Below are 25,712 nucleotides of genomic sequence, written 5' to 3' on the forward strand. Positions count from 1 at the left end.
TTTTCCTCTGTTGAAGCTGGTTTAGTCCCCTGTCCTGGAGCAGTTTGTTTTGTGCTGCAGTGAGCTACAGCTTTGGCTGTATGGATACAGGGCAGTTCTACACAGACTTGTCATACAGATCGCTGCAGACATCTGAATTGTGTTTCTCTGTGTGTGTGTGTGCGTGTGTGTCTTTTTAACCTAGAATTGCTTTGTTGGTTACAGCACAATTCCACAAGGAATATTATTAGTGGATAAAATAGTGGTGATGAGCTGGCCTAGAAAGGATGAATACTTCTTGAGAAGGTGTCCTGGTTTTGGCTGGGACAGATTTAGCTCTTCTTTTTAGCAGCTGGAAGAGCTCCGTGTTTTGGTTTTAGTCTGGGACTTGTTATGAGAAGAATGCTGATAATGCACTCATGTTTATAGTTGGCACTGAGGTCTCAAGGACTTTTCAGTTGCCGTGTTTTTGCCAGTGTGCAGGTGCATGGCAGGCTGGGGGGAAAATAGCTGGGACTCCCATTGTGATTTGAATTTAGATTTAGGATTGAAGGCTAAATTGGCCAATGGAATATTCCATATCATGCCATGTTGTGCCCAGTATATAGACAAGGGTTGACTGGAATGAGGGGCCTTTGCTCTTCCGGGGCTCTCCCTCTCAGACTCTCGGAGTGCTCTCTCTCTCGCTCTCTCTCTCTCTCTCTCTTTTTGGGCCTCTCACTCGTCCAGGATTGCGGTGTTGTGGCTTGGCTTACTTGTTTTGGGATCATTAGCCGGGACAGGACAGGCCTTGATCACTGAGTGGTGAGCAATTACACTGTGCATCCCTTGTTTGTATATATTAGTATCATTGCACATATATATATTCATATAACATTAATATTACTTTTATATTATTAAATTGTATTTATCTCAACGCATGAGTCTCCTTCCCTTTTTCCCTTTAATTCTCTTTCCTGTTCCCTTGGAGGTGGGGGAGAGTGAGTGAGCAGCTGTGCGGTGTTTAGTAACTGGCCAGGCTAAACCGTGACAGAAGGTTACATACGTTTTCTTTTGGAATATGCCAGAACTTTTTCTGAGAAAGCTGAATTACCTTTCAGATTATTGTTGATTTGTAGACTTTCTGTATTACCTGTGATAGTAAATTATGGTCTTTGCAATTTGTTTTTAAGATCTATCTGCTCATCATGGTGTTCTGTTGTAAATCCTCATATTAAGTTAATATTTTTTGTAGTATCTTCTAAGAATTTTGCCCAGAAATCAGTATCAAATTTATCAGTTGCATTTTCATTTGCCAAACCTACAAGGAATCTAATGCTGTAAGTCATTTTTGCAGGCAGTGAAATTTAAGTTGAAGCCAAACAATTTTTCTTGTAAATTATAAATTCCATGAAATATGTGTGTCTAATAGTGCATAATTTACAGATTTTTCACATTTGTAGACTAATACCTAGACAGCTTATATGAATTTGTAAAAATCTTGTCATTGTGCATTTTCCTAACTTTTGCATAAACTCTTAGTAAATAGCTTGTCAAAATAGTAAATTTTGGTTTCTGCACTAAGATGCGTATTTGAATCCTGACTTGAGTCAACTAAGACAGCTTATAAAAATGGAAGGAGTCAGAAATTTTTTTTTTCTGAGTAAGTCTGTTTTTTTTTAGTATCAGTGCACAGAAGATTAAATATGAAACTGTGACAATACATGTTAAATCCTTGAAATTAACTTATCTGTCAAAATAATAATAGATGAATTTAGGGCCAGGCTTTATAATGAAACCACGAAATAGCTAGAAGTTGCTCAAAAAAGGCACCTGTCTGACATGCTAAAACACCAAGTTTTTTCACAGCCTTCTTGAAAACTGCAGAGATTTCTGCTGTTGAATAAATGCTGTGTTAACAAACAAGCTAAAAGCCCCCACAGCTGGAGTTACAGCACTACTGTGGGTTTTTTTTTCCTGCTGTCTTGTAAATAAAAGAAAGGTTTAATAAAAGACCATCTTTAATCCTTTCTAACACTTACTAGCTAGCTGCTCATATTGCTGCTTTTGTTTAATTAGCAGGATATGCATTTTACAATCAAAATATGCTCTTTAGATGTTCAATACCTGGATGCTGGCATACTCAAGGTGCTTCTAATAACTAAAAATTAATACTGGTTTTGGATGTTAATTACATTGCAGTATCCATCCAAATAGAATGTGATAAGTATCAGACATCTAATAACTATATCGTTGACAAACTTTAGTGAGATTAATTTAAAATGTGATCATTCAAAGAAACATAACTTGGACTATATGTTGTATGGTGTACTCTCACTCAGCTGAACAGGCTGCTCTTTACATTAGCCTGTGTTTTATTGTAAATGGATTTAATTGGTGGCAACTGAAAACCATTAGAATGAGAATTTATTTAAAATATGGGGTTTGTATTTTTTATTTCTGTTAATGTAAAAATGATTTCTTAGAGTGTTTTCAACAATTACATGTCACATTTAAATACACTAAGATGCAGTTTCATGATTAACAATAATAAATTCGTACTGCTGCCAGAGAGGAATGAACATGTTTTCCTCTGCCTCATACTAACACCTGTGCTGCTTCTTGAGCACTAAATTTGGCTGAACAAGTTTTTCAGTGTCCTAACCTGGTCACAGCCTTCTGTTGTGAATGACCTTCCCAACACTGGGGAAGCAGCAGGAACACATTGTTAATGGCAAAGATGAAGAGAACCAAACTGCTCCTTTAAGCACAGACAGCTTATAAATCAGTCCTCTGGCAGTACTTCCAGCCAGAATGATGGCTTGCTGCTGCCAAAAGGATGTTTTTAGTCCTATATCCTCTTCAAGTATCCCTTCCCCTTTCTTCACACTGCATCCTGGCACTTTTCAACCCCTCTTGCAGCTGATAAACTAACTAACTTTACACAGCATAGAGTGCTGGAGGGTTGGAGGATTGAGTCATCTCATGGAAAATCCCTTGGGCATCAGAGTGGGTGCAGGATAAACAGTTCGTGACCATAAGCAGGTGGGAATACTGAGGCAAGAGCAATGGGAACCTCTCCTTCCACCACAGTGGTGAGGATCTGTTTGGATAAGCTTACTACATTTGTAGAACTACTCACTTGGTCTCAACTTCTTCGTAAAATGCTTTTATGGAAAAGTGTGGTGAAAGTTTCAGGAACCTTAACTGCCTTTCAGAGGTGTTGTGGTACCTTGTTTCTTGTTGGCATTTTGATGCTGATGCTTGGCTGGCATACTAGAGCGGTCTTAAAGAGTAAGACTTAACTGGCAGCTGGGTGCTGATTTTTGAATGAAGAACTTATAGTGCTCAAACTCTTCTCTGTCAGCAGTTAAAGCCTCAGATTGTCAGTGTTGTTAAAGCATACACTTTGATTTTCAGTGTTTTTTCTAAATACATATGATCCATCATCAAATTCTTAGGACAAGGATGAGATTATTTGAAAGTGCCATAGGTATATTTAAGTACATCTTGACTTAGTTTTGCTCAAGGTCCGCTGTGTCCAGTCACAAATGCAGACCTTACCTGTGTGACTGTGTGTTCACTCTTATCTGAAAGCAATGCTGTATTGCAGACCTAGAGTCTGCAGCTAGCTCATTTCTTTTTATAAGCGTTTGTAAACTGTGGTGGGATAAATGATAAGAGAAGTAAGAAGTGTACACTGCTGAACTTGCTAACATCTTGAGACAGAAGGAAAAGTTGTGTGGTTGGCTCTTTTTTTTTTTTTTTTCCCTGAAAAATAAGTTCACAGGAATAGTGGATAATGTATATAGAAAGAAGGTGTTCTTGGGAAGAATAAATTACAGGAGTCGTTGCACTTTGATATCAAGCTCTTTCTCTATAACAGCTTTTGCTAGTAATACTGTCTTCTATTTTTTAGTGTGGACCTGAGAAGCTTCTTTCTTCTGGTGTCAGTAACAGGCCTTTGACCATGGGTGATTCTCCTCCAGCTACAGGTATACGTAAAAAAAAGACTTTGATCTGGTTCACTATATATCTGCACAGATTGTTCTTCATCAGAACGTTTTTTTGGTGAGGCCATGGGAAGTTGGATAGACAGATGGCACAGAAAGGAAACTAGGTCTACTTAAGCAACATGACGGCTCAGTGTGAAGCCACAGCCACTTGTTTCTTCAAACATGTTAAACTAGGGCTGCCATCCAAAGGACTTTATGCTCTGCCCCACTCCATGTATTGAAAAAGGTGCAGTAAGTGTGTTTGGTTCCCTGTAGTTGAAAGTGAGAGAAAGCTGGAACTGCCTCCTTTAGAGGTATTTTCAGCTTACGTGAGATTGAATTATTAATGGCTCTTGGCTGCATAAGTTAACTTTAAAGTAAGTCAACTGACTCATGAGACAGAAAAATTGCCTGTCAGCATTGGTTTCCAAATCATTGATTTTATAATGGAGCAAGGGATAGAGCAGATGACCACTTGATACATGTCTAAGACTTACTTGCTGTATTTCCGGTAGAGAATAAGGGGAAGGACAAGCCTGAGGAGTGAACTTCAAGACTCTTCTTTTTGATTTCTTCGACTTGCACATGTCAGATTGTTCATACTTCTGCTCATCAATTCGGTGTGACATACAGAGGCTTCTGCTTGGCTTGAAACAACATTAGCTTATAACTCAGTAATTTAATAGCCAAAATGTATTTCCAACATGTGGAGATGGTATTTTTGTGAGAAGAAATCAGCTGGCAAGGAATAGAAATTTGTATTGAGTTCCAGTGACTTATTAATTACTGGTGCAACTACTGATTCTTTATAACAACATCTAGAGTATCTAAACTATTTTAAACTTTAAAATAAGATAGATTAGTTTGTCTCCTAATAAAAAACCCTCTAATTCTTTTTGACAAGTCTATAATTAATTTTGGGTTTATATAATCTCTACTGAGATGCATCTCTTTACATAATACAGCTGCTTCACCTGCAGTGTTTTTTTCATTTGGTGGGTCACATACTTGAGTCAGTTTTGGTTTCTTGATCTGAGGCTACTCACTTCAGAAATGTATTTGTACCAGCCATGAATCATGATTGTAATGAACTTCTCTTTTTAGCATCAGATCCCAAATTACACTTTGTTCATAAGACTTCACTTATCTTTATCTATCTGAAAACATTATTTGCTTTCACCCAATGGAGTGTAGAATTTGGAAGAGGTGATCACCTTGGGCATGCTTTAAAGAATTTTTGAATCAATTTTGAAATTCAGATGCCAGACAAAGCACATGATTATCCCTCTGAATCAAAATTAGTATCGAACAAGAACTGGAGAAAGGAGTACAGTTTAAAAAAGGCTGAGGTCTGTGGTTGAGATGGAATGAGTGCTAGCTTTCATTGCTGATTTAGTGACTTAGCTAAAGTTCCATAAAACTTAATATAATTACAAGAGGAAAAGACACACTTTTATAGCATTAGATCAGGTGCTAGTCACTGTTTGGAAACCACATCAACTAGAGCTAACATGTGCTTGCTAATGGGTAGATAGTGAAATAGAGGACACATGCTGTACGTACATAGGCTGAAACTGTTCTGGTAAGCACTGTTCTTTTTCACTGAATGCCTGACCTGAAAACTCCTGTAATACTCAGTGAAGATGTAAAGAGAAAATGCTGTGCTTGTCACTTAGCTCCAACTCATCACCTCTGATAATGAGCCAGAATCCAGAAGGTATTTCTTCTGCAAGAGTCTCTCATTTTAAACTAAAGACAAAATTTCTGTTAGGCTTCATTTCCTGCTTTCTTTAATCAAGCAGTCCTTGACTTACTAAAGTCAAAGACATCTTATCCATTTTGAACCTGAAAAGTAGATTTAACAAAATAGGATGGCTTCTTAGGTTTTAATAATAATGTATCCTGTTGTGGCTTGATATGGGTATGCATTTAACATGTTCTCTTTGTCTTAAAGTCTCATCCACAACAAGTGTGCCACATGTTTCTCATTTTTCAGAATGCACATGGAGCATGTTTAAAATTTCTTGATGGAAAAAAAATCAATGCATAACTGACTTTTCTGTTTTGCAGGTGGGGGAATTAGTTAACTTGGCTTATGAGTGTGCCATGGTTTGGGCTTAGATCATCTAACTGGGAGTTTTACAGACTTTCACTAGTAAAAATCCCTCTGTAAAGATCTCTATACAGAATGACTTGTGTGAACCGCTTTTCAGCCTTAGACTGTACTCAAAACCTACAGCAAAAGCTGAAATTACTTACTGAGATCATACAGATGTTTTTTCCAATTTTTTTGTGATTCTCCTTGGAAGGCTAAATGCAGCACATGAGGTGTTAAGGCTCTCTCTCTTGCTGGAGTGAAGCTGTTTGTAGTACGAAATTAAAAATCAGTGCTGTTTTTTCCCTTAACTTAAGTGTTAGGCAGTTTGACTTCAATACAATTTCCATCAAATATGTTGCCTTTCCTCTCAGTTCAGCATTTTTTTTTCATCAAGTCTCATAAGATTTCGTAGCTTGCTTTAGGAGAATCTCTTACTGGGATCTGTAGTTTTGCTATTGAATTTCATTTTTAGTGCTTTAAATTATTACTCGATTGTTATAGCTTCTAGAACAATATGCCTGTTCTAGAGGTGGTGTTCTGCTAAAAAGTACTCTTAAGGACTCTGAATCATCTCCTTGAAGTATAACCATTGGTCACTTACCTGTCACAAGATCCATATAGGCATTTGTTAAAAATAAAAGAAAAAGCAGTTTTCCAAAGTGGAAGACTTTAGAATCTGTATGAGTTTCATGGCTCACTGTTGTCTATCCTTTTCAAAGACTTTTAAAAACTTACAATCGTGGGACGGCAGGCTTTCTTTAATAAACTTTAAAAAAATATTTGAGATAGCAATTAAATCTAATTAAGAAATATGCAATACAGGAAGATAAGTTAATAAAAAAATGAATGTATTATGTCTCAATTGCAACTTGCCCCTCTTCTGTGTAATTAACATTTTGTAAATATGTTACATGAGCATTTATGAAGAAGTTATTGGCCTCTCTGCCTATAAGACTTAAAAAAACCCAACCCACCACCAACAAACAAACAAACAAAAAAACCCCACAAAAACCCAAAACAAAAAAACCCAAACCTAAGCAAAACAAATACACCACACACTTCCCTTTACAGTGGAGATTTGGAACAGCTGAAGGGTCTTCTTAAACTGTTGTTTTGTTATATGTGAATTGTCCCTTTTTAGAGTTCAGAGAGCTATACATAAGTCAATGTCAGTGCTGAGACAACAGTTAATCTCTTTTAGCTTTTGATATCTGTACTGTGCAACGAGTTTGTCTTGTTTGCTTATCCATCCCTTTCCCTAAAATATTTTAGATAATGGGCATGACAAGAAGAAATTTAAGAGAGACAGATCACAATGCTCCCCTTCACGTGTCCTTCATCTTCGTCAAATTCCAAGTGGTGTTACTGAAGCAGAAGTCATTTCATTAGGCATCCCTTTTGGGAAAGTAAGCAACCTCTTGATGCTAAAAGGAAAAAGTCAGGTATGTCATTTTCAATATTTTAATTATAAGAGCAAGACTGAAGATGTGGTTCATGTTAGGAACCTTTTGGTATTGCATTTGGCTGAAATGATCACTACAATGTCTAAATATTTCATTGATAGCTCCAGATTTTAATATTTTCAAATGCAAAAGGATGTCTTGATATTTACTTTAAGTTTTTAATATGCTTTTGGATTAAAAAATGGTCTAGTAAGTTGTTAATAATATTGCTAAACATTATATCCACCTTATGTAAGAATATATGGATGAAGAGTAACTACATTGTCACTATTGATATTGACATATATCTTGAAATAACCTGCCTGATTAAATAATTAGCATGCATATTAATTTTTTAAATGTGAAATAAATTGCTTAGGTTTTTTTTTTTTTTTTTATCCTTTTAGATGTGACTGGGTAGTTCACATCACAAATAAACACTGAAGTCCTAAAAATAATAGACATTCATTCAAAAATCATCTAGACCACTGAGCTGGGTTAATATAATGCACAAACTGATTGATCTTTAGTGTCCTGTTCCTACTTTTTCTATCAGTGTGTGTATCTGCTACCTAGGTAATAGTGTGTGGGTTCAGGAATCTAATAAGTTCATTAACAGTGTGGTATTTTTAGTAGCATTGCTTCCTGTACGTCATACTTATTCCACCTCTTCTTAAATGATTTGTTGTAATTACAAGGTAAAATCTTTTAAGAAAACTCACAAATTAAATGAAATATCCCCATAAATATGCACACACAAATGCATTTTAATGCTGAGCAAATCAGTACTATACTTTCATATGACCTTTGTCTAGTGAGAGTGGAATTGGGAATAAATGGTGCTTTGAAGCTTTATTCTCTCCTGTAAACAAAACAACACTGAAAACTGCTGTGTATTGTTTGCAGGCATTCTTGGAAATGGCTTCTGAAGAAGCTGCTATTAATATGGTCAAGCACTATACACCTGCTGCAGCTCACCTCCGCAGCCATCCTGTTTATATTCAGTATTCCAATCACAGAGAACTTAAGACTGACCACGTACCTAATCAGGCGGTGAGTATATTCCCATTTAACAGGATAGAATTGCACTTGGGTTGTGTACTGATTTTGTCTAGGACAGAGTTAATTTTCTTCATAGTAGCTTGTGACACTTAAGTAACATCAAGGACTTATCTGCTTCTCAGGCTGCCCTGCCAGTGTGAGTGCACAAGAAGTTGGGGGGGGGACACAGCTGCAACAGCTGCCCCAGCTGAGCAAAGGGATATCCCACATCGAATGACATTGTGCTCATCAATGAAAGCTGGGGGAAGGAGGAACATGGGGTGTTTGGAATTATGGTGTTTTTCTTCCCAAGTAACTGTTATGATGGAGCCCTGCTTTCCTGGAAAGGCTGAACACCAGTCTGCCAATGGGAAGTAGTAAAGGAATTCTTTATTTTACCTTGCTTACACATGCAGCTTTAGCTTTCCGTGTTAAACTGCCTGTATCTCAACCCATGAGTCTTCTCACTTTTATCCTTCTGATTCTCTTCCCATCCTGCTAGTGGGAAGTGACCAGGGGGAAGTGACCAAGCAGCTGTATGGCACAAATATGTTAAATATGTTGTGGGTTAAACCACAACATTATTAAATAAAGAGACGACTTTCCACTACACCAGTAGTCAAATTCTGATAGATGTTATTTCTGTCTGTTGTTATCTAAGCATTAACTGCTTTCAGACAGGGACTTCTCAATACCTGTAAAATTACTATAGAGGAGCTCAAGCTCAAAAATGAGCAGGAAATCAAGTGAAGGTGGCAGAAGTGCTTGGATGAACAAAATGCTCCTGACTGAACTCGAACATTACAGAGGCATAGAAAAGGTAGAATCATGGACAGGTGACCCAGCAGTAATATAGTGCATTATCTGAACATGCAGGGATATCATAAGGAAAGTCAAACACCACATGGAATTAATTGGCCTGGCGAGGGATGTGAACAGCAGCAAGAATTGCTCCTCAAAGCATATCAGCAGCAGAAGGAGGATTTAGGGCATACATGGGCCTGCTACTGCATGGGGCAGGGGCCCTGATGACAAAGCATATGGAAAAGGCTGAAGTACTGGATGCCTTCTCAGTCCGTAGGAGTTAAGACTTGCCCTTGAGAATACCAAGCAACTCAGAACAGTGGGAAAGTCTTAATGAAGAAATTAGAGAAGAATCTCGTTAGGGAACATTTAAACAAACTGGATAAACAGAAGTCTGTGGCCTTAATGAGATGCGCTCGTGAGTGCTGAGGAAGCTGGGTGATGTCATCGCAAGGCCACTCTTACAAAATCTTGGAAAGGTCATGGCAGTTGGAGGAGGTTTCTGAGGCCTAGAAGAAAAAAAATTCTTCTCCTGTCTTAAAGAAGAACAAGGAGGATCCAGGGAACTGCTGGCTCATCAGCCTTACCTCGGTCCCTGGTAAGGTAAACTAATCCTTCAGGCCTGAAGTACAGATTATTTTGCAGGGTTACATGTCTCTGAAACTGGGTAACATCTTTACTGTGTGCCGTGTTTAGTCTATCTTCCAAGGAAATAGTGTTACTGAGACACGACTTCAAGTCACAACACTATGTTTGGAAAGGAAGATGTCTCCACAGTGCTCTCGACAGTAGTCTGAAGACTGTTTTGAGGAGACCCCATCAAAAACAAGCATAGAGAGTTCCAAAGTTCCAGGGAAATAGTTTGAGGAGAGAGATTTAAAAGTGTTTTTTGTGGTTGATAGCTTGGCTCAGAAAAAAGAGCAGGGCATGCACGCTTAAGTTTATCCCCAGCAGAACTTAGATCCTGAAGAGAATGAAAGCCTAATAAAGCAGAACAAATAGTTTTTGGAAAACTGACTTTTTTTGTCTATTACAATATTGTCTCATATTGATTTGCTGGAAAATGTCTAGAATGACAAAAGCTTACTGAATCAAAGCAAAATTGTGTTTATATGGCATTACAAAATAGTAACAGTTTAACTAAAAAAGAAAGTCAGAATTCTGTGAAAGTATGGTTTGACTCCTTTCAGGAAAAGGGGAAGGGAAGGAAGAGGTATGATTTACCCGTTAACGTGGGATTTGAATCAATAATCAGATAAAGAGAACATGTTTTTAAAAGTTGCATTTTGAATGCATTTCACATGATTGCCTTTGTAAGAGAACTTTGTTTAGATACGAATAATTTGGTGTAAGTTATCTGTGGTCTCTGCTGTGTCATGATTTCAGAAAGTCCGAGCTGCATTGCAAGCTGCGAATGCTATGCAGACTGGTAACGTGGCTATTACAAGTGCCTTTGATGAAGGTGGGCTCCAACCGGGTCAAAGTTCTGTTCTTCGAATCCTTGTTGAAAACCTTTTCTACCCTGTCACTGTAGAGGTGCTGTATCAGGTAATGAGGATTACGAAAAGTAAAAAAAAGTTAAAATCTGTTCCAATGTTGTCATTGTAAATCCATTAACTTTTTTTTTTTTTTTTTAAAGTACCATTGTTTAAACATTTAATCATTTGAATGAGAACTGTCACTTTAAAATGATTTGTTGCAATTTAGGGATCTAGCCTTGAATCAGTTTTGCACACAAAAAAAATAATCAAAGTAAACAGAACTTCTGTACTCAGCATTTCATGTTGTCTTTCATTTCTTTTAGTTCCTTGGTTTCTGTGGAAGCAGCAACAAACTCGAGATGTTCCTTTTAATTTATGCCTGTCTGATGAGCTAGTGAAATACTGATTGTTATGAACCTGTGGACCAATATTTTAGCACTTCTTGTACTGAGAAACTTTTATAGTTTGGATTATGTTTTAGAGATTTAAATTCACTTTTACAATTCAATGCAAGTGGTGTAATATATAAGTATAGTTGCTTGGACAAATGTTTTTGACATTCATGTTTGTTGATTGTTCATCAACTGTTAGACTGTAATTTTCTTAACTACCTCTGAAAGCCTAGAATGCTGGTGGGCTATAGCTAGTTGTGACTTTGATATACAACTTGCCTGATCTAAACTTTTGTTTGTGTCTCTGAGTATTGTTCACTTGTTATTGAGCTCATGCAAATATGATGTCAACTGTTTAGAATTATTAGTGCACTCAGAATAACCTGAGAACAAACTTCTGTGGTTATAGGAGTTGTATTAGTTCAATAGTGCAACAGTAGTTCCTGGATCTTTTTTGTTTGGTCTTTTTTTTTTTTTTTTTTTTTATAAGCAGGCAATGGAAGAGGAGATTCATGTTAACTTACTTTAATTTGATTAATGTCTGCTTCAGTGCAGCAGAACTATATTTTCAGTCTTTGAATGGCCCAATGACCCTCACTCAACTACTTTTGCAATAGGTCTAGAAAATTAAGCAATATTTGAAAAGGGAGCTTATTTGGAGTTCTTCACAGGGAACAGTCTCCTCTAATTAAAGCAGTACTCTCTGCCTGATAGCTACAATGTAACATGGCTTTGTAAGTGCGATAAGGTTAATGGCAATGAAAATTTTCACTGGTTAAGTATAGCATTACATGGAATACTAGCAAGCAAGCTGCCATCCAAAACTTCGATTATATTTCATAAGTTATGACTGTTCTCAAGAAACTAATCCTTTTTGTTACCACAGTTCACCTTAAAATATTTATTATAAGAAGCAGTATATGCATTATTATCTTTGCAGAAAATATTTGATATATACAATGGGTTTTTAAAACCAAACAGTAATTGGATTTTATTATCCTAAAAAAAGGTCTATTTGGTGTTATGAATAATAGGCTGGCAAGGGACCTTTGTCCTTATCTCTAGCCTTTCTTTCCATTCTAGGCTTAATATTTGTCTGGTAAATTCTGCGTTCTCGACTTTGCATCGATTCTATCAGTTTGTTCTAAAACTGTTTGTACTTCCCAAACCTACCTTTTCTCTTTCACTATTAATTTGGACACAGTTTTTCTGCACTTGCATTATAGCTGTACTTTTGTCCTTGTACTCTGTGGCTTTGCTTTTGTATAGACATCTTCCTGTAGTGAACACTCGCATTTTGATAGTATATATATGATATTTTAGCCTTTTAAAATTTTTCTGCAATACTTGCATTTGCAATAAATGAAATACCATTCAATTGTAAATTAGAGGGATAGGTCCCAAACTAGGTCTTTGTTGTGTTTCTTTCCTTCTTTGTCTTCTACTTTGGACGGTGGGTCCGTGTAATTAATTTGTGGGCACATCAACTACTTACAATGTATTTTTGGTCGCCAAATTTGCAGAATTTGTTTGAAGTAGAGAATGTAAATGTGGATACCTTGAAAAGCAGTTTGCAGTTCTCATCTCAGCTGACGTGGGGAAGTTCATTTCTCAAACCTCAACTTTGATTATCCACAATACCTCTGCGGACACTGGACAATTACCTTTTTGGGCTGGCCTTCCCTGCTCTTAGTTGAATAGTCATTGCTAAATCTTTAAGGAAACGTTATTGTTCTTCCCCATCTTTTGTAGCCTCTTTTTAAAGTCGTGGATTTTTTTTTTAACCTGAAACAAAATTTTCAGTTCACTTAATTTCTGTTCAGCTCTCACAAAATAAATAATTTTCAGAAATTTAGATGAAGTATGAAAATGCAAGCTTTTAGTGTGCATGAATTATTCATTGTTTCTCAAAGTCTGTGTTTTTTCCTTCTCAGATTTTCTCTAAATTTGGATCTGTCTTGAAGATTATCACCTTCTCTAGAAATGATCAATTCCAAGCTTTGCTCCAGTATGCTGATCCAATGAGTGCATATTATGCCAAAATGGTAAGTGTAGTGTATTCAGCTTAATTTTTTTGGCTGGGTTTTTTTTCCTAGATAAATGGAAAACATTAAGGATAGCTCGATCCTTCACTGTGACTTCTCATCATTCTAACACTCTTGTTGCACGTGAATAACTTTGACATCCCTCATTAGTTAAGAGGATAACACTCCGTCATCAACTGTAAACATAAACGTACAGCACACAGCCCATGACCTGCATGAGTATACCAAAACAAAAATTGGAGCTATCAATAGTGATGGTAACTGTAGTGGACCAAAAAGTCTTTTGGCTTTCAAACTAAATGGAATGTTTTCAGTGAAGTTCAATACTAAGAGTAGTGTGGTTAAATGCTCAGAGATTAATTAACGTTACATGTTTCGCTTGTTTGAATTTCAGTGAGAAATTTATAGTAATCAATGTTTTCACCTTAAACTTCTTAATTTCAAATGAGCTGTACCCCGATTTTTAAAAAGCACATTCTCAGTAATGAAAAGATCTCACCTACTTTAGGTGTGTGTTCTGTGGAGAGTTAACCTTGGCTGGCTGCTAGACACTCACCAAGGTGCTCTCACTTCCCTTCCTCAGCAGGACACACAAGGAAAATGAGGAGAAAAACTCGAGGGCCAAGATAGGCACAGGGAGATTGCTTACCAATTACCATCACAGACATAACAGGCTTGATTTAGGGAAGAATGATTTAATTTATTGCCAATTGAAAACAGAGCAGGATAGTGAGGAACAACAACAAAACCGAAAACATCTTCCTACACCTTTATTCCTTCCTTCTAGGCTTGTCTTCACTCCCTACCCTTCTACCTCCTCTCCCCAGGCAGCACAGGGAGATGGGGAATGAGGCTTGCAGCCAGTCCGTAGCACTGTCTCTGCTGCTCCTTCCTCCTCACACTGTTCCCCTGCTCCAGCATGGCTCCTTCCCACAGGATACAGTCTTTCACAAACTGCTCCAATGTGGGTCCTTCCCATGGGCTGCAGGTGGATCTCTGCTCCACTGTCATCCTCCATAGGTGCAGGGAGACAGCGTGCCTCACCATGGCCTTCTCCAGGGGAATCTCTGCTCCCGCACTTGGGCCACCTCCTCCTCCCTCGCCTTCTCTGACCTTGGTGTCTGCAGGCTTGTTTCTCTCATGTTTTTCTCACTCCTCTCTCTCCCAGCTGTTGCACAGTGTTTTTTACCCTTTCTTAAACATGTTATCACAGAGGCACGACCAGTGTTCTGACTGGCTCCGCTTTGGGCAGCAGCTGGTCTGTTTTGGAGCTGGCTGGAACTCACTCTGTCCAGGACGAGGCAGCCCCTTGTCTCTTCCCACAGAGGGGCAGCAGCCCCCACCACCAAAACCTTCCCACAGAAACCAAATACGTTTTTTTCAAAACAACTTTTAGAATTAGTTTCCTTATAATAGCTAAATATTTTCATTTCTAGAAAATAGTGTTGATTTCCTCAGTGAGGAGTAGTTTGAAAGCTGAGACCTCAAAGGTTTTTGCAGAAGAGACAGCAGTATTACAAATCATCATGTTATATAATACTTGAACTGTCAAGTAAAAGATAAAGACAGAAAATAAAATACTTCACTTACTTGAAGCTAAGCCTGAGACACTATATTTCTCTTTAATCTATGTGGTCACCTCAATATTAGTAAATAAATAAAATCAATTTGAAAATTCCCATAGAAGGTATATAGAATAATAGATTCTGTTAAGTATCAAGTGGTATTCAGCATTCAGGTGGGTTTTTTTTTTTTTTAAATTACCAAAAGACTAGAGTGAATGGAACTTTTACCCTACTTTTGTTATTGAAGTTGACTTTATTCGCAGCTTCAAAATTGAAGGCACAGAATATTTATCTATTGCTACTTGCACTTTAGTCCAGTAAGTAAATTCACTGTGTGTTTTAAGAGATTAAGTATATATTGGAAATTAGTAAAAGTAGTTTGGGTTATAGCCTGTTTGTTAGCAATAGCATCTTTTCTTAAAGAACAGTATTAATAACAAATTATACCTTATTAAAGATTTCACAGAAATTATCATTTCAGTCTAGATTATATTAAATAATTATAACAAACCAGTATCTTTTGAGTGGTTTTTTTTTCTCCCTTCATCCATCATGATTTTTGTATGACTGGTATAGGCAGAAAAAACTACTTCATTCACCTTTCTGAGCGTAGCTGCTCTTAAAAAGATGGAATTTATAGAATAATTTAGGTTGGAAAACATCTGTAAGATCATCAAGTCCAACTGCTAACCTAACACTGCCAAATCCACCACTAAAGCATGTCCCTAAGCACCACATCTACATGTCTTTTAAATACCTCCAAGGATGGCGACTCAACCGCTTCCCTGGGCAGCCTGTTCCACTTCTTGACACCACTTCCAGTGAATAAATTTTTCCTAGTATCCAATCTAAACCTCCCCTGGCACAACTTGAGGCTGTTTCCTCTTGTCCTTTCACTTGTTACCTGCAAAAAGAGACTGACACCCACCTCGCTACAACCTCCTTTCGGGTAGTTGAAGAGAGCAATAAGGTCTCCTCTTAGCCTTCTTTTCTCCAGGCTGAACAACTCCAGTTCCCTCAGCTGGTCCTTGTAGGACTTGTGCTCTACACCTTTCACCAGCTTCAATAAAAATCTCCAACTTAGTATCACTATTAGCATCTGATATCATGTGTTGAGTGGGAGACAAGTAAGATTAGAAGCACAGCTTGAAAGACAAGTCATGCTTGACGCTATGTTTTGTCCGTTGGCACAAGACAACATAATACTTACTAATTAGTGGACTACACGAGTACTCTACACAGGATGTTTAGGTAAGGATAGTGGCAGTATAATTGTCTACTTGCTGTTTAAAAGCAGCACCTTAAAAAGAGTTTCTGTTTGGATACAATTGCAAGGTGAAAATAAAATAAACTTACCGTGGAGGCTGCCACTATGTGTTTTGTGTCTGAAAATGTAATTATTTTTCTTTAGGCTCTGGATAGCCACAGTATCTACAGTGGATGCTGCACTCTGCGAATTGATTTCTCCAGGTTAACTAGCCTTAAGGTAAAGTACAACAACGAGAAAAGCAGAGATTTCACTCGTTTTGACCTTCCTTGTGGTGATGGCCAGCCACCCCTGGAGCCAGCCATAGTTCCTGCCTTTGGTAAGAAAATTTCACTTTTAGTGATAAATACACGATAAGATCATTATGCTTTTTATGTTGCATTTATGCTCTGGCTTCATAACAGGTTCATACAGGAGCACGTTTTGCATACATTTCTGTTTGTTAAGTCCCGTAAAGTTTGTACGTAAAGCAGGAAGCCCTACTCAAGATGAACGAGTATCTGAAACTATGACATGAGGAATGCTCTTGGGTAAATTCAAAGTGTTGTCAAAAAGCTACATTTGTAAAATGCTGTGAAATTATGTCATCGGTACAGGCAGTATAATAAATGTGGCACATCAGAACAGTCAATGGCAGTCATCCAAAATTGACAGTGGTTGCCTAAAGCTGCTTGAAAATAAATGTTCTAAGGGTGTTAGCTCTTACTTGCTGATATTTTAGGATAACTGCCTGCTGTAACAAACAAAACCAAGAGAAACTTAGAAATGCTACACTTATTTATGTATGTTTTGTAGTTACCTTCTAAAAGATAAAATCTCAAAAATTTCCTTGAAATATAGAAGTCACTTCCATGGCATAGAGAAGACAGCGTCTGCCTGAAGCCACACTGGAGAAGCGTTTTTGGCATAAATAGCTCATGCATGCTTATTTAATCAATTTTGGTAATGCGTATCATCGAACAGATTAATCTGATGACCTGGCAGAAGGACTCACAGTGCAATTTAAGTGATTTTAGCTCTTTTTCTTTCTCTCTAATGACAACCATTAGCAGTAATCCACAGCTAAGAACTATCTCAGCTGTTGAATAGGTGTCTTAGTACTGTCCAGTTGGTTTGAACAGTAGTAAAGACTGGGAAGAATTTCTTTTTTTCCTTCAGTTTTCTTTGATAGCTAGGGCAGATACTGGGTTTGATTTGGTTTTTTGGATAGTCAGCTTTGGTAGCTTAGATTAGAGTAAGAAAGTGAGTTGCACTCACTACTTTCTTGTTTGTTTTTGCTGGTCCCCTTAAAAGCAAGCCTTGGATCTTATGTAATGTACAACCCTCTTTATAATTTTTTTGAGGACTTGCCTTACAGCATCATGGAAATATGCTGTTATAGATCTGGTATGTTCTGATTAATTAGACTTACACAATCTGAAATACCAATGGAAGGAGAAAGTACAATTTGAGTAGATTTAGGACAAACTTGCTTGTAGGGCAGAGATAACATGGTATGCATGCTTTTGGAGGATAACACATGAACACTTCTCCATTTCCTTTCCCTTCATTCTTCCAAGCTTGTCATTGCTAGCAATCTCATTTTCAGTCTGGACACTTACTGTAATAGTAAGAACAGCAGAGGTGCTGGTGTGAAGAAGAGTCTGATGCCTGTATCAAAGTGTGTTTGTAGTGCAGTCACAGTGAAGCAGCTGCATAGATGTTTTTCTTTGAAAAAAATAGCCGTGGACTGGGAGAAACATGCTTCTAGCTGTTGCTCACCAGCCTGGGCTGCAGCACCAGGGATACTGTTGCATCTTCCGCAGCCAGGAGGAAATGGCCTGCCTCTTGTGGGCAGGATAGGTACCTTGAGTTGAGTAGTTAATTAGTAGTTCATTATCTCAACTCAGTCCAGCTGGGTAAGAATGATTAGTGCCATAATTCCCCCTTTTTGTTTTACCATTTTTTTTGTTTTCACAAAGGCTTTAAGGTGAGCAGAGACCCGGCCCATTCATCCAACTCCAGCACGCTTCCCTCCCGCGAATACCATGTCGGGGCTTGCGGCTTTACCTTCTTCTCCGAAGGACTCTCGCTCGAGCTCCCGGCTCCGGCTCCGGCTCTTTTGGCTCGGGCTCCTTTGCAGCCAGGGCTCTCGGCTCGGCGAGGGAGTCGGGGCTTCCCAGGGTCTCATCGATGTATCACGTCGGGGTCACCAGTTGTTGCTCACCAGCCTGGGCTGCGGCACCAGGGATACTGTTGCATCTTCCGCAGCCAGGAGGAAATGGCCTGCCTCTTGTGGGCAGGATAGGTACCTTGAGTTGAGTAGTTAATTAGTAGTTCATTATCTCAACTCAGTCCAGCTGGGTAAGAATGATTAGTGCCATATCTAGCCTTTCTACGAGTGGTAACAACATCCATATGTTGCCATAGGCATGTTTTCATAGTCCTTGTTTGCAAGACACGAGGATAAGGAATTGTCTGGATGGTCGCACTCAAAGAGTTGTGGTCAACGGTTCAATGTCCAAGTGGAGGCCAGTGACACTGACCCCCCTGTTCCTCAGGGGTCAGTACTGGGGCCAGTGCTATTTAACATCTTTGTTGGTGACATGGACAGTGGGATCGAGTGCATCCTCAGCAAGTTTGCAGATGACGCCAAGTTGTGTGGTGTTGTGGACACACTGGAGGGAAGGGATGCCATCCAGAGGGACCTTGACAGGCTCGAGAGGTGGGCCTGTGAGAACCTCGTGAAGTTCAACAAGGCCAAGTGCAAGGTCCTGCACGTGGGTCGGGGCAATCCCAAGCACAAGTACAGACTGGGTGGAGAATGGATTGAGAGCAGCCCTGAGGAAAAGGACTTGGGAGTGCTGGTGGATGAGAAGCTCAACATGAGCCGACAATGTGCACTGGCAGCCCAGAAAGCCAACTGTGTCCTGGGCTGTATCAAAAGAAGTGTGGCCAGCAGGTCGAGGGAGGGGATTCTGCCCCTCTACTCAGCTCTCGTGAGACCCCACCTGGAATACTGTGTTCAGCTCTGGAGTCCCCAACATAAGAAGGACACGGAGCTACTGGAACGAGTCCAGAGGAGGGCCACGAAGATGATCCGAGGGCTGGAGCACCTCTGCTATGAAGACAGGCTGAGAGAGTTGGGGCTGTTCAGCCTGGAGAAGAGAAGGCTCCGGGATGATCTTATCGCAGCCTTCCAGTACTTAAAGGGGGCCTACAGGAAAGCTGGAGAGGGACTTTTTACAAGGGCGTGTAGTGATAGGACAAGGGGCAATGGCTTTAAACTGAAAGAGGGCAGATTTAGATTAGATCTAAGGAAGAAATTTTTCACTCTGAGGGTGGTGAGGCAGTGGAACAGGTTGCCCAAAGAAGCTGTGAATGCCCCATCCCTGGAAGCGTTCAAGGCCAGGTTGGATGAGGCTTTGGGCAACCTGGTGTAGTGGAGGGTTTCCCTGCCCATGGCTGGGAAGTTGGAACTAGATGATGTTTGAGGTCCCTTCCAACCCTAACTGTTCTATGATTCTATGAAAAGCTGTTGAGAGTCATATTAGCACTTACACTTCCTATGTTATTACTAGTGGTCGTAGTCTTGATGGAGAAATATAATATAAAGCAGGTAACTATCAGAGTAATACATCTATTTTTTTCTGTAAACTTGCAGTTATCTTAATAGCAAAACTGAACTGCTCTTGAAAAGTGTTTATTTTCTCTTTTATTTTTTTCTTTTGTTTTGTTTCTGGTGGAAAAGATACTGCACCATAAACAATCAGATTTTGTGAACATTTTGCATTTAAAGAGTTCCGTTACCCCGTGATCGTAAGCAGAGATAAATGAATCAGCTTGCTTTGAAAGCTAGCTGCTAGCCATGAAGCAAATGATTTTACACACAACAAAATGCATCAAAGAATTCCAGATCTTTCAGCATTTGTTCCGTTTGACGATTTTTACATGCCTGATTTTGGTATCAGTGTGCAACATGCAGGTCTCATTTGCCAGAATAAAAGTGTTTAATCTATTTCTTCATTAATGTTTCCATTACCATTCTTGGATTGTGAATATGTGATTAATACTTATATTGCCAGAACTTGTCAGTATAATGCACCAGTCCGTGTATTTCAAGAACACAATGACTTGCTTTGGTGTGATAAATGTATCGAGTCATTTGTACAAAAGGCACTTTGTTGCTACAGATAAGAGGAGGTGTAATGTGATGCAGTATTCATGAATACTTGATCTGTGGTGTCTGTTTCATTTGTTGTTTTTGTAATTCATAACAGATACTTCTCATGGTATTGTATCATCCTTGTCAATAACCATCTGTTAGTGAATGTAGCTGTTTTAGTCAATGGTGAAGGTTTGAGTAGTAAAACAGACATATTGCCAAGCTTGCAGGATGTATTTGTTGATTATACGTTTAAAAAAATCTAATGTGCTAACATGAAAGAATCCACTACTCAGGCTTTTATCCAACTGCCTCTTAGAACACAAGTTTGTGCCCTGCCCTGGGTAGCGCTTAACTCCCCATACTAGTGTGAAAATCACTGAGCTATCTTCGAGGGTGGGACTTTCCATATGTTGATATTCCAAATCTGTTTAATGCTTGTGATTGCCAAGAGAACCATAAAAAACCTCCAGTTATTTATTAAGTAATATAAGCTGGGGAAGTATGTCTCCTTAAAAAGCAAACTGTATACACTTTATGCATCTCAATAGCTAGTAAAATTCAGAACCTCAGATTCATCATAGTTGTTTGTATTATTGAGGCCTTCCTGGTTTTAGGAACATCTAGGAAATAGTTGTATCTCATCACTGCAAATGTCTTTGAGTGTATTTATGTCCAGAAAATTTCTAGAATGCGTTTTCATTGTATGAATAGAAACATTGCACATTGCACCATAGCTGTTTTAACTTCACCAGATACTCATCTTTCCTATCCAAACTTGTCTAAATTATATTTTAGCCTGCCTTTTTTTTAGAGAGGAACACTGAGTCTGATTGGAATATTTGTCTTCAAAAGTGACTGAAAATTGTCTTTGTAAAACAAAGAATCTTGGATTTCAATGAGATCTTTTCAACCCATATGTTTTATAAAAGACGTAATCATGGACTGACGTCAGAATAGCAACATGGGAAGTTGATTCTCATTGCTGTAGTCTCTTCTGTTTTCTAAAAAATTTAAAATCTGTTTTAATTACATGTGTCTGCTCTCTCTAGGCACCCAAAACATCATCTTCTCACCATATCCAGGGGCTGCTGGGTTTCCCCCAGCCATAGGCTTTTCTCAAGGTGCTGGTAAGTTCCTATTTTCTGAAAATGTGGTATTTGTGTCTGGAGCTCGTGGTCTATCTGAATACACTTCTTTTCAGAGCAAATTATTTTCAAATGTAGCACTCAGAACACAATGTTCATTTGAGTCATTCTGATTCTCTTTTTCATATTATTCAGTAAAATTACTTTCTGTAATAAAAAACATATGCTAATGTTGTTTGTCATTTAATAAGCAAAGAAATTAAATGCCATGATAAAGATTACCTACAAGAGAAGAAACTCTAAGCATCTGCTTTTCTAAGAATTGTAAGACTTTGGTGACCTTAAAAGCTAAAGCAGGAAGTCTCCTTAATTCTGGCTATAAAATGAGAAATAAATAGTCTTCTAGACTCAGCAATCTTTTCCTTTCTAGTACAGGACAAAAAAACTTCTGTGCTAGATTATTTTTCTTCTTTCTTGGCCTGCAATTTATGTCTCCTTTTATTTGAGTTTTTCAGTGTAGCTGAATATTTCTTCAGGAGGTGCTTCCTGTTTTATTGATCAGATACTAGGAATAACTCAATTCCTTAAAAGTATTTTTTAATTGGATATTGATGGTTTTGCCAAATGTAACCTGCTTTTGTCTTCTGAAATGTCTTTTCCACCTTGAGATGTCAAGTGATGTTATTAATACTCTTCCAGGTCTTTTGGTTCCAACTCCTCCTGGATCTTTTGGTTCTCTTGGCACCATCCCATCTGCAGTGTCTGGACAGATTACTCTTCCTAGTGCTAATAGTGTTCCAGGAAATTCTGTCTTACTAGTCAGCAACCTCAACTCTGAAGTAAGTTTGATAGGTCGAACTGATCCAAGTATCAGCTTGTACCAACTGTCAGAATCCTTCTTGCAAATTGACATTAGCTGAAGAAATAAAAAATTTCTCTCTATGCTGAGAATATATAAAATAAAAGTCAGTTCTCTTCTTCTTTGAGATAGTTTGCAATACTGAAGAGGTTTAAAAACTCCAGTCAGCAGTGAAAAGCTTCCTAACACAATTTACTTTAGGAAACCTATGTTAGCAATGTAGCTTGTAATTAGAAAAAAGTCTATGGTCAGACATCAGAAATGTTTGAAGAGGTAAACAACATATATTATGACTAAACTTACTGGGATCTCTGTTAATGTGGCTCCTCTGTGTGCTACTTTGTCATTAGAGAAGCCAAATAATTTTTCATTTTTTACAAAACATTAGGATTTAGAGGAACAGGAGGGAAGAGAAAAGGAGATAAAAGCACACCAAATCAAGTAGTTTCAAAACATTGATAGGCTCTTTCTAGTTTTGCAACTTTTCCCACGTTGGAGAAGAACACAATGCACTTTGTTATTGACGTAATTGTAAATCCATTTTTAAAAGTTCATAAACACACATGTTCACTTTTCATAGTACCACACTTTTTTTAAATAAATGTTGCCAGTAAAATTGCCGAGGACAACTTGGATAGTTATTTTTATAGTGGAAATGACATAGACTGTTCCATAAGCTTACTCCTGTTACTCAAATATTACACGTTGATCTGTCCTTAATTAAAGGCAATGTACATCTCTTTAAAAATAAATAAATAATCAAGCTTTACCAAGGCCAAGACTTAAAACACTATTCTGCTTGACTGTTGATAAGCAGTTCTACTACAGCAATGTAAAATTCTTGTTGGTTTTACACAGTCTTTAGATTCACTTAACCATAAAACTAATAAAATTAGGAGTTATTGGCAAAATGGAAGTTACATTCACATTACTGAAGTTTAAAAATCTGTTGACCAGCTCCTTTAATATTTAAGTAATTGAGGTGTTTCTGGTTTTTTACTAATGGTTGAATTCCACAGTAAGCATCAAAAGAATCAGCTGCAGATTAGGATAGTAAAACAAGTCAATTTTTCTTTGATTTGTCAATATATATTATCAGTTAATTTCTGATGATTGCTGTGGATGTGCTTTCTGCAGCTGATTATTCAAGATGATTCTTTGAGTCCTAAAAGAGTGTTTTTTAAGAATAAGCATATATGAAGCATAGGTCAAAGCTATTTTTAGGACATTGCAGCATTACTTAATACTTATATTTAAGAAGTTGTCATTTAGAACTTTGTGCTGCAATGCATGATGCAACATAAATGCATTAAATAAAGCTCAACTTCTCAAAAGGTAAAAAATAAGAATGTACAACAACATTAATTGTTGTAAATATAAATTCTCGTAAATACATTTTTGGCAACTACATAACACTTGTTCAGTAGTGGTTGTCTGAGCCCTGTTGCTTCTTTTTCTCTGTATAGAAAATCTGGTTGACCTTATTTCAACTTATATTTCTCTCCTGCTGCAGGGTTTCAGTGTGCATTTGAATATTCCCTCATGACTTTTAAATTAGCTGGTTTTGTCTTCAAAAAAAACCCCATTTTTTAGTAGAAATATTACAGTCTCATTTGGTTAAGAAACGCCTTTAAATAAACTCTGTGCTGAATTAAAATATTTAGGCCAGAAGGGTTAACTCTAGAAGCATTTAAATTTTACGTTGATACTGATTATTCTTTATTACTAATTGCTGATGATAAGAGGGTATGGGCTTACACCTGGGCTGCAGTATCTTCTGGGTTTGAATAATTTAGGTCTGTTTGGTACATGTTTCAAATGTTGTGAGTTGAGAAGGATTAGAGTTATCGAGAGTGTGAGTAGTGCTTCTGATACCCAGGTATTTTTAGTACTCATTTTGCCTCAGCTGGATAAAATCTAACTGCATTACAGTGTAAATTATCTTCTTTGGTGCTTGGGGAGCTTGGTACACAAGGATTTAATTAAAAATCACTGAAGAAAAATTATTTATTCCAATATTTAGCCTTACGTTCACAGCCTCCAACTGAATGCTATTTAAATATCACTTTCTATATGCTTCATATATAAACAGTTAAATGGTATGTGTATCACTTTAGCATGTCATGGTCACGTACAGAGATGGGGACAAAATGGAAGACAAAGCAAACACATTTTGAGGCAAGTGTTTTTAGTTTTTAGGTGTTGTCTGCTGCTTAGAAAATACAAGGGAGTTCTTGAATGCTCTTTTCCATTTCTAGTGTGGCAAATGGCTTTCATTTTTCAGGGAGTGAACTGCTAGCTTGGAAAGAATAAGTTCAAACGATTAAGCCACTTAATACATTAACAACTTCTTCAGCATGTCAGACTGAATCTTGAGTGATGAAAATGCATGAGCTGAAGTGTTAGCTTGTTTAAATGTTTTATATGTACATAGCAAATATATATTAACAAGAATGCTATACTATACACTGTAGTTATTGCAGAGAATTGCTTTCGGAGATACAGGTTTATGTGTTAGTGTGCAGTATCTCCTCCATTCTTTTTGTTTACCGTGCACTTATGGAATAGATTTCTTTATTTGCATGGCTTTAAAAATAACTTACTCATTTTATCTTTTAAACAGGCCATCACACCATATGGACTTTTCATCCTATTTGGTAAGATATGTTAAATATACCTTGAGAACTAGCATTCTTTTTATTTATCGGACACATGCCACTTAATGCAAGCTCCAATGTTCTGTCCTTGTCCAGAAAATGCACAAGAATTCAGTGGTTTTAAAAGGACAATAATTTGAGTCAGTAGTTGTAGGCCACAGGTACCAAAAAGTAAAAACAGTTATAGTGTAAGAAGTTCAGCGTGTGGTTCAGTTTGTTTACTACAATAAATGGGAAAGCAAAGTAAGATGAAAAAACAAAGATTGCATCAGAGGAAATGGAGCACTGAATTGGCATGTACATTAGCCGCAGAGGACAATTTGTTGGCATAGTAATATTTCAATATGCTTCTCAAGAAGATTTTAACACTGTTGCACTATTTAAAAGCTGAACGTAAACATGCAGTTTTATGACTAAGCTCCTGATTTTTTTCCCTCGATTTCTGAGCCTCAGAAAAATAATACACACACTTTAAACCTCTCCTTCATACTAATATTCTAAACAACCTGTTTAGTGAGGTGATTATTGTTCGTAACACTAATGTTAGTCAAAAGAAACAGACATGCCCTTGTGCTGTTTGTAGTAATGCTGTGGACAAATTTCCTTTCTGGATTTCCACAGGTGTGTATGGTGATGTGCATCGTGTGAAGATCATGTTTAAGAAAAAAGATAATGCCTTGGTTCAGATGGCAGATGGAATCCAGGCTCAAATAGGTACTGATTTTTTAAGGCACAGTTATGCTTCAAACAAGCATGAATGTGATATAAATAGGAATTTGACATATGTCAGTGGCAAGCATAGACAAATTTAATCATAGAATTATAGAATGGTTTGGGTTGGAAGGGACCTTGAAGATCATCTAGTTCCAACCCCCT

General features: G+C 37.8%; 1 protein-coding gene across 7 annotated transcripts in view; it reads left to right on the forward strand.

Annotated features, from left to right (window-relative positions):
- Positions 1-3,892: 3,892 nt before the first annotated feature.
- Positions 3,893-25,712, forward strand: part of PTBP3 (polypyrimidine tract binding protein 3) — a 28,546-nt gene continuing 6,726 nt past the window's right edge. The window contains exons 1-10 of one of the 7 annotated variants that reach the window (XM_086628726.1): positions 3,893-3,959; positions 7,324-7,493; positions 8,400-8,546; positions 10,725-10,886; positions 13,146-13,256; positions 16,233-16,407; positions 21,285-21,362; positions 22,020-22,159; positions 24,803-24,836; positions 25,458-25,550. In XM_086628726.1, the coding sequence (XP_086484852.1) occupies positions 3,929-3,959; positions 7,324-7,493; positions 8,400-8,546; positions 10,725-10,886; positions 13,146-13,256; positions 16,233-16,407; positions 21,285-21,362; positions 22,020-22,159; positions 24,803-24,836; positions 25,458-25,550 (1,141 nt within the window). In that variant the 5' untranslated portion in view covers positions 3,893-3,928. Of the gene's footprint in view, positions 3,960-7,323; positions 7,494-8,399; positions 8,547-8,803; positions 8,816-10,724; positions 10,887-13,145; positions 13,257-16,232; positions 16,429-16,779; positions 16,781-21,284; positions 21,363-22,010; positions 22,160-24,802; positions 24,837-25,457; positions 25,551-25,712 lie in introns of those variants that run through there. The other 6 variants (XM_086628728.1, XM_086628730.1, XM_086628729.1 and 3 more) reach the window with 6 other exon arrangements.

This window comes from Tauraco erythrolophus, chromosome Z, assembly GCF_009769465.1.
Source record: "Tauraco erythrolophus isolate bTauEry1 chromosome Z, bTauEry1.pri, whole genome shotgun sequence".
NCBI classification, from domain to species: Eukaryota; Metazoa; Chordata; class Aves; order Musophagiformes; family Musophagidae; genus Tauraco; species Tauraco erythrolophus.